The 8,495-nt window shown below is 40.7% G+C and overlaps 1 protein-coding gene across 8 annotated transcripts in view; it reads left to right on the top strand.

Annotated features, from left to right (window-relative positions):
• Positions 1-49: 49 nt before the first annotated feature.
• LOC135349720 (uncharacterized) overlaps positions 50-8,495 on the top strand; it is a 93,193-nt gene continuing 84,747 nt past the window's right edge. The window contains exons 1-7 of one of the 8 annotated variants that reach the window (XR_010398981.1): positions 55-337; positions 437-545; positions 610-666; positions 959-1,779; positions 1,865-1,982; positions 2,038-2,094; positions 2,403-8,448. Coding sequence is in view for 6 of the 8 variants with exons in the window: in XM_064548315.1 (XP_064404385.1) it covers positions 149-337; positions 437-545; positions 2,038-2,094 (355 nt within the window). In the remaining 2 variants the exon portion in view is untranslated. Of the gene's footprint in view, positions 338-436; positions 546-609; positions 667-958; positions 1,780-1,864; positions 1,983-2,037; positions 2,095-2,402; positions 8,449-8,495 lie in introns of those variants that run through there. The other 7 variants (XR_010398980.1, XM_064548315.1, XM_064548318.1 and 4 more) reach the window with 7 other exon arrangements.

The raw sequence follows: 8,495 nt of genomic DNA, 5'->3' as shown, positions 1-8,495 counted from the left end.
TGTAGTGTTTGCTTAGTTAAGGATCTTTACCCACCCAAAATAACCCTCCATATCACTTTGTTCCAAAGACTACCCCTTTCCCTCTTAATCACTTTAGCCACGATCGCGCTCATTAGATCCAAGAACTTAATTAAAGAAGATCATAGAGATGGCATTGACTGCAAACCACGTTAGAGTTGAGCAGCACGGCGATGCCATGATGGGAGAGTACACACAGTTTGTGTACGACAAGGAGACTGGTATGGCGGGCCAGAAGAAGACTGTGGTTGCACAGGTTCCTGTGGAGGGAGGTGGACATGCCATTCTCGTTACAGAGCAAGTGCAAGTCACACAAGTGGTAATTTATACTTGTCAGTTAAATCATTATTATGTTTTGTACCATTTTAATACTTTGTAATTATATTATGATATAAGTTTTATTTTTATCTCACTGCAGAGTCCTCCGAGTTATACTCCACGCACTAATCAAGCCTTGCAGAACAATGTCAATGGGAGCCCATCTGATGACCCTGATACCAACAATAGAGTCTGCAAATCATGCAGCTGTAAGTCTTAAGTACATTTGGTTGCTTTATTTAAACTACATGTATCATAAATTAATTATTGCAGGGCTTTCATGCAGTTGCTTCATCTTGTTGATGAGCCTTGGAATGATCATCCCTATAGGTAAGTGTTTGACCCTACAGTTCTACTTTCAGTGGTCAGGTCATTTATCCACTATGCTTCCTTTAAAACTACGGCATGGTTACACATGTACCTAGCTAACTAGACAGTAGCCTCGCCAGGCCACGTGGAATCAAAGCTAACTAGACAGTAGCCTTGGTCCTTAAAAATTGGCATGGGACTATGCAAGGCTAACTAGAACAGTAGTGCAACATTGTTATCTCTTTTATGTACTGTGGTCCAACATATAGTGAAAACATATTATATTTAGACAATAATGATACTATCTTTGCAGCTGCTGTTGGTTTGCTGTCATGTGCCCCCCTGTCAGGTGCTGCGAGCAGTGGGCTGGTTCTGGGTTCTATAACTTTCATTATATCCATCCTCTGCTGTGCCCACTGCTTGAACATGAAGAGCCCTACCGTGTGATGCTTGTGTTGCTCAGCTGTGACACTCCTAACCCTTGCATTTTTGGCCACTCTGATTGCAAACACTGTATTTGTGGCTAACTTCATCAACAATCCAGCTGGGATTTGCTCTTCCACTGAAGTAGCTCCAGCTGTTATGGGTTTGTCTTGGATTCTGCTACCATTGTTTGGGCTTTTCTGTTTGTGCTCTACTTTTATTTGCGTGGACAAGCCTATTAGTGATGCAAACAATGTTGCCTAGTTCTAAAGTTTAGTTTTGTGTGTGGTAGCTCATACGGTGACATTTTTAGTTGTGTCTTTAAACTTTTTACGTATTAATTTTGCTTGCTTAGTTACTGATCTTTACCTATTTTTTAGTAACTGCACACGCGCCTTGATCTATAATTACTACTCTACCGCTATACATGCTAGCCACGTCTTGTGAGCGCGGCATAAAAATCTAAAACACATTGGATTGTGCTCACTAGATTCAAGAACTTAATTAGAGAAGATCACAGAGATGGCATTGACTGTAAACCACGTTAGAGTTGTGCAGCATGGCGATGCTGTGATGGGAGAGCGCACACAGCTTATGTACGACGAGGAGACTGGTATGGCGGGCCAGAAGAAGACTGTGGTTGCACAGGTTCCTATAGATGGAGGTGGACATACCATTCTTGTTACAGAGCAAGTGCAAGTCACACAAGTGGTAATTTATAGAACTTGCAAGTTAAATTTTTTGTACCATTTTTTTATATTGTTTATAATTATATGAAGTTTCCTTTTTATCTCAGTGCAGGGTCCTCCAAGTTACACTCCATGCAGTGATCGAGCCTTGCAGCACCACGTAAATGGGAGCCCATCTGATGACCCTGATGTCAATTGTAGAGTGTGCAAATCATGCAGCTGCATGTAAGTATAATAAGTTGCATTATTTTTAACTGTATGCATCATGAATTAATTGCAGGGCTTTTGTGCAGTTGCTTCATCTTCTTGATGAGCCTTGCGATAATCATCCCTATAGGTAAGTTGACCTTATATACATTTCTACATTTAGTGGTCAGGTCATTTATACATTTATATAGCTTCCTTTAAACTGGTTTCCTAGCAGACTAGACAGTATAGCCTCAATTTCAGGCCGCCTGGAATCAAGGCTAACTAGACAGTAGCCTCGGTCCCAGTTGATTTAAAAATCGGCATGGGACCAAGGCTCTAACTAAACTAGCAGTGTAACATACAATATTGTATAGTGATTGTTATCTATATTATAGTATGGTCCAACATAGTGAAAATATTTAAACAATAATGATTATATTCTTACTACTTTTGCAGCTGCTGTTGGTTTGTTGTCATGTGCCCCTATATCAAGTGCTGCCATCAGTGGGCTGGTTCTGGGTTCTATAACTTTCATTATGTCCATCCTCTGCTGTGCACACTGCTGGAACACAAAGAGCCCCACTGTGCAATGCTTGTGTTGCTCAGCTGTGTCACTCCTAACCCTTGCATTTTTGCACTTTGATTGCAAACACTGTATTTGTGGCACTGGATATTAACTTTATCAACGACCCAGCTGGGATTTGCTCTTCCACTGAAGTAGCTCCAGCTGTTATGGGTTTGTCTTGGATTCTGCTACCAATATTTGGGCTCTTCTGTTTGTGCTCTACTTATATTTGCGTGGAGAAGAGTTAGTGTTGTATTAATGATGCAAACAATGTTTCCTAGTTTGAAATTTCAGTTTTATGTGTGGTACATGTACATCTAGCTCATACGGTGACATCTTTACGCTTTGTTATGTCATAGATTGAAGAAGTATAGGATAGACTACACCTAAGAGTAGAATATGCGTCTATGTAACCTCCGCGGTTGCGGTTAGCCCGAGGCGCAAAGCCGAGGGAATCTAACCGTAACCAAGGTGGTTACTAAGACGCATATTCTACGAGTGGGTGTGGTCTATCTAACTTGGACTTCATTGCGCATGCGCGAGGCGTGGTTATAAAAAGCCAGGTTTGGTGCTTAGCAACAGAAATTGAATTTGTGCGAGCTGGACGAGCTGGAGAGCTGTGAGAGACACCAGTTGACAGAAAAAGATAAGAAGACGGCTTCAAAACAATGAAAAACTTAGTAAAGCTTGTGAAACGCTTCTTGAAGATACTGGAAAGAACAGACAAGTAAAAAGAACCTAGAACTATGCTAGAACTGACTGCAACACTACAAGAAGAAGAATGAAGCTCTGTGGTGGAGTGGAGGGGGTATAGAGCAGACTGGACCGGCATGGAACCTTAAAAAACTCAATAGAAAGTGTCAAGCGACTGCTAAAGTGTTTTTGATGCTTCCTGGCCCCCCTTGCCCATGCCCAACTGGAAAAAGCAATACAAAGCAACAGTGGACATGGAAAGAATGGATATTGACTGAACAAACTATTGCATTCTGTGTTTTTATAATGTTTTTGTCATCTTGTCACTTTCACTAAAAATTTCATTTCAACTTTTGAGAACTTCTTGCAAATTATTTGTCACTTCCTGTAGAATATGCGTCCATTTCCTGTAGAATATGTGTCCACTTCCTGTAGAATATGCGCCCATTTCCTGTAGAATAAGTACTTTCTTGTAGATTATGCTTCCATGTAATCTACTGTTTTTAGCCAATCAGATCAATTACAGATGATGTAATGTAGTCTAATCTATGGTTATGTCAACTAGATCTATAATTATAACTTAGTATTTGCTTGCTTAGTGATCTTTACCTATTGTTTTAGTAACTGCTCAATCTCTGATCACTTAGCAAAAATCGCCAAAATTAGTAATCTGTCCCAAGAGTATGCCATTGACTGCAAATTATATTAGAGTTGAGCAGCACGGTGATACTGTGCTGGGAGAGTGCACATAAATTGGGTATGTCCCGAAGACTGGCAGTGCCAGTGGTACGGTTGTTCAGGAGAATGCTGTGGTTGCACAGGTTCCTGTGGAGAGAGGCGGTGATGCTGTGCTGGGAAAGTACACAGAGGGGGAAGTGCAAGCCCTGATGCGAGAAGTGCAAGCCGTAATGCGGTATGTACGTAGAAGTTTAACTGCTGACTGTGGCACCAGCAGAGGCTGCAAACGATTCTGTAAGTAATAATTGTGTTGCTTTGCTATCACTGCCTATTTACAGGGCTTTTGTGTGGTTTATTCACCTCAGTGCTTAGCATTGCAATGGCCATCCCTGGAGGTAAGTTATATACATACATCAGTTACATAGATCATGCAGTGGCGAATCCAGGGAGAGATCCCAGGGTGCCACGGATCCCCCCTTTCAGTCTAGCTATTATGGCTTTAGTGCAGCTACCAGTTAGCTATTTATCAGTTTTTGTAGCTATTGTAGTTTGACTGTACCTGTTGTTTTGATGTATCAACTGCCAAAGGAGTGTTAAAAGTCAATGGTTAGCCTAGGCTAGCTAGTTGACTGTTCGTGGCAGCTATATAGCACTACACAAGTCTATTATGGGACTTTCTGACTGAAAATGGGATTTTGCCTAGTCTTACTGCACAACGTGTGACCGGAAGTGGGAGTAACCCTAAAAAATTCGCGCTGTGCGCAATTTTCACTGCTGCGCGTTCATTACTTTGAAACCCCTTTCATTTTTCCTGGATCTGCCACTGTAGATCATGCAGTGGTCATTGGTTAGTCATGAGCATTGTTTAGCTACTCATGACTAAACAATGTTTTAGTCACTCATGAATCGTACCACTATAACATACTCAGCACTATTATGCACTATATAATAGTGAATCCAACGGTCTCTATGGGATTATGAGACCCTGAGGGTCTCATAATCCCATAGTGACCGTTGGACGAGGCCTATATAACTGATTTAGAATAGTGCTAAGCAAGCTAAGCTATAGAAGACTTTGGAACCAATAGTTTCTACAAGTCCCAAGCAACATTAATTTAAAAGCTTCGCTCTGGCTAAGTCTATATACATAAAAACTCACATTGAAGGCCATTTCCGTCTCTTGAGAATCATGCATAGCAAAAACTGCTAATAGAAAGCTGCTATTCTACTTAGTAGTTAGCTCTGCACTAGAGCACTATAGCTATTGGTAGCTGCAAGAGTGAGATAAAAGCTGCAAAGCTGCACTGCAAAACACAAATACTTGAAAAATGAAAGCACCGCAGGTGCTGTGCCTCGGTGCATGAGGTGCCAAAGCTACATGACATAAAGCTACTAAGCTAGCTTTTATACACACATTGATTATAATTTGTATCATGATGAACATTTATAATTTACTGCAGGCAAAATCCAGAAAAACTCTAAGAGCGGGTCAAAAATGATTGTTGTTAAAAATGATCGATACCAAAAGTTCAAGTCTAAAATTAATGGCTGCAAGTCAGCAGAGCTTGCAGCTCTCTTCTCACTCTTGCAGCTACCAATAGCTAGCGTTCTAGTGCAGAGCTAACTACTAAAGTAGAGTAGCAACACTCGGTAAACAAGTTTGGCTACGTGCTCTTTTGAAAAGGCTGCAATGGCATTCCAAGTAAGCAAACTAGGCATAACTCGAGAACGAAGCATTATTTTGCAAATCCACGAATTAAAGTCCAAGTAAACATGACTAGAAGCCTATAGAAACTCTTACTTGCACTTGATTCATCCTTGAGCAGCTGTAGCAGTCCACACACACACAGACACAGACACATAAATACACTACCGTATACCTCGCTTGCGCATGAGCACCAAGGCATAAATATCTCTAAATGTGCTGAGTCGGCGCTATTTATTTTTATGTCTAGTCAGCAGTTTAGTTGTACACAAGATATCAAGAGCTAGAGGTGAGCAGTAAAAGATCCAGAGGATCACCTACATGCCAGACTCCTGTTCAATCCAGGTAGAGAAGCTTTATCTCTGTAGATCTAGTGCTTAGGCTAGGAGAAATCGTAGTAGAGATTTAAATCGTAAGCAGATGCAGTGATCGTCAGACTGCTCATTTCCTTGATGACCAGTAGCTATCTGTGAAACTGCTGACAAGACACAAAAATAGCGCCGACTCAGCACATTTATATTGATATTTTTGCACGTGATCTCAACTTCCTTCCAACCTCCTCTGGCACTTGCATCATGGTTACTATGACTTCAACATACATTTCCATAGGCAAGTACATAATATAATATAATGAACCTCTGTATAGAAGACCACTGAGGTCTCTAAGTGAAATAAGGGACCTCTCAGTAACCACCATTTGTGACAAGCTTTTTCTAATATTATTTTTGCAGGACTTCGTTTGTGGGGTTGTGCCCCCCTAGTAGGGGTTACAGCCTGTGGAGTGGTTCTTTCAATCTTTTTGTCCATCCTCTGCTGTTTATACTACATCTGTTTGAAGATAAACTCAACTGTGCAAGGCTGTTGTTGTTCTGTTGTATCATTTCTAAACATTATATTTTTGGTTATTCTGATACTAGGAACTGTGTTTGTGGCACAGAATATTGATTTCATCAACAATCCAGATGGCAGCAGAGTCTGTTCTCTGGCTAAATCAGTTCTGGTTGTTACGGGTTCGTCGTACATTCTGCTACCGATATTCGGTTTCTTCAATGTTTTTGTGATCCGCTCATATTTGCTTGCCAGAACCAGAAATACTGCAGCTGCAAACAATACTGTGTGAATCATAATTATATAGTATTGTGTATTGGGAGCCCATAATTATTATATATAAGTTAGTTCTGTTAAGACTGTGTGCTTCGTAGAACATTCAAACACTCATTATATCATATAGTTATGACTTCAATACAAACATGTCAATGGATAATACTGGTACAATGTGCAGCAGGTGTGTGTAGTAGCCTCGATCCCAGGCCGAGAAAACTTGCCTGGGATCGAGTCTAGTGTGTGTACCTGACGATTGAACTGAATTAATTTGTACCATGCACAGTATCGTAGGTATATAAGATATGAGATATGATTATGATTATACGTAATGTTGTCTGAACACGTTAAAATCATGAGTCCAATGTTACGACAATCCTCTTTCTGTTGTAGTACTCTGCATTAATTGAGACTTAATTGAGTATCTATTTGGTCAGCTCTAAATATTGTAGCCTTAATTCTTCGCAATTAAATTCTGGATCTCTTCTCTCCAGCTGATTCGTCTGGGGCGCGATAGCTCAACCAATTTCTGTTATGATTATGAAGAAGATGAAGCCAGTATAGTGGTGTATAAACCATGCAGGGGTGCGAGGGAGAACTCAGATTGACTGTGTGAAATACTGAATTGCTTGTCTTTTAGAACTATATAGGTAGAACTGAAATCATTGGCTGTTGTTGTCTCAAAATTTTTTACATGTGTAGGCACAAGATAACAACAAGATAAACTGCTGGTAAATCGGCTGGTGCTGGTGTGAGTCCTGTGAGTGGGAACAGTATTACAGTGGAACCCTCTATAACGGACACCTTTGGGGAACAATGTTTTGGCCTTTATACAGAGGTGGCCTTTGTTGAGAGGTTGTTTTGTACACAAACTGTTCATTTGGGACCTGGGTGCCTGGCCGTTATATAGCAACTGGGAGGTAGTTGTTAACAGAGGTTCCACTGTACATTACATCATAATTATTTCGATGACTACAAAAAATGGATGTGTTTTCAAACGAGCTGCTTAACAAAGTGTTAGGGCCTCATTACAGTGAAAACCAGTCTATATAATATGCAAGTATAATATAGGTTGTACTACAATACAGCCAGATTAATGTTCCTATAGTCAAGTGCCTCAAATATCCAGACACCAGAGCTGAGAAAATTTATTGAATATATCATTATGCTCAGCTTAGGGATCTTTACCCATTATAAATAATTGGAGGATGACTACAGCGATGAGCGATGAGCGCACACAGCTTATGCGTGGCACTAAATGCATGCTAAGTCAGCACATTTTCTCATTTGAGACGGAAAAGAAAGCCTGGTGCGAATGTTTTATCGAGGCCACTTCTGTTTCCAATCCCTCTTTTCCTGGTTATAATGCTCAGCTTAGTTTTCTTATGCTTAGCCCTAGAGGGGCACAATCAGCTAAACCAGCATATTTAACAGGATTATTTTATGGGAAAGGTCGTCATTATAACAAACTGTTTACGTTGGGCTCACAAGACTATGATTAAAAATTTGTATATAGTCAGTCGTGAGCGACAACTACGTCGCGCTCGGATAGATCCAAGAAAATCATAGAGATGGCATTGACTGCAAACCATGTTAGAATTGAGCAGCACGGCGATGCTATGATGGGAGAGCGCACACAGCTTGTGTACGACGAGGAGACTGGTATGGTGGGCCAGAAGAAGACTGTGGTTGCACAGGTTCCTATAGAGGGAGGTGGACATGCCATTCTCGTTACAGAGCAAGTGCAAGTCGCACAAGTGGTATTAACTTGTAGACTAGATTGTTTTGGGTATTTAGTCTAGTACTT

This window comes from Halichondria panicea, chromosome 16, assembly GCF_963675165.1.
Source record: "Halichondria panicea chromosome 16, odHalPani1.1, whole genome shotgun sequence".
Taxonomy (NCBI): Eukaryota; Metazoa; Porifera; class Demospongiae; order Suberitida; family Halichondriidae; genus Halichondria; species Halichondria panicea.
The sequence above is the reverse complement of the archived record's forward strand: the minus strand, read 5'-3'. Positions and strand labels throughout refer to the sequence as shown.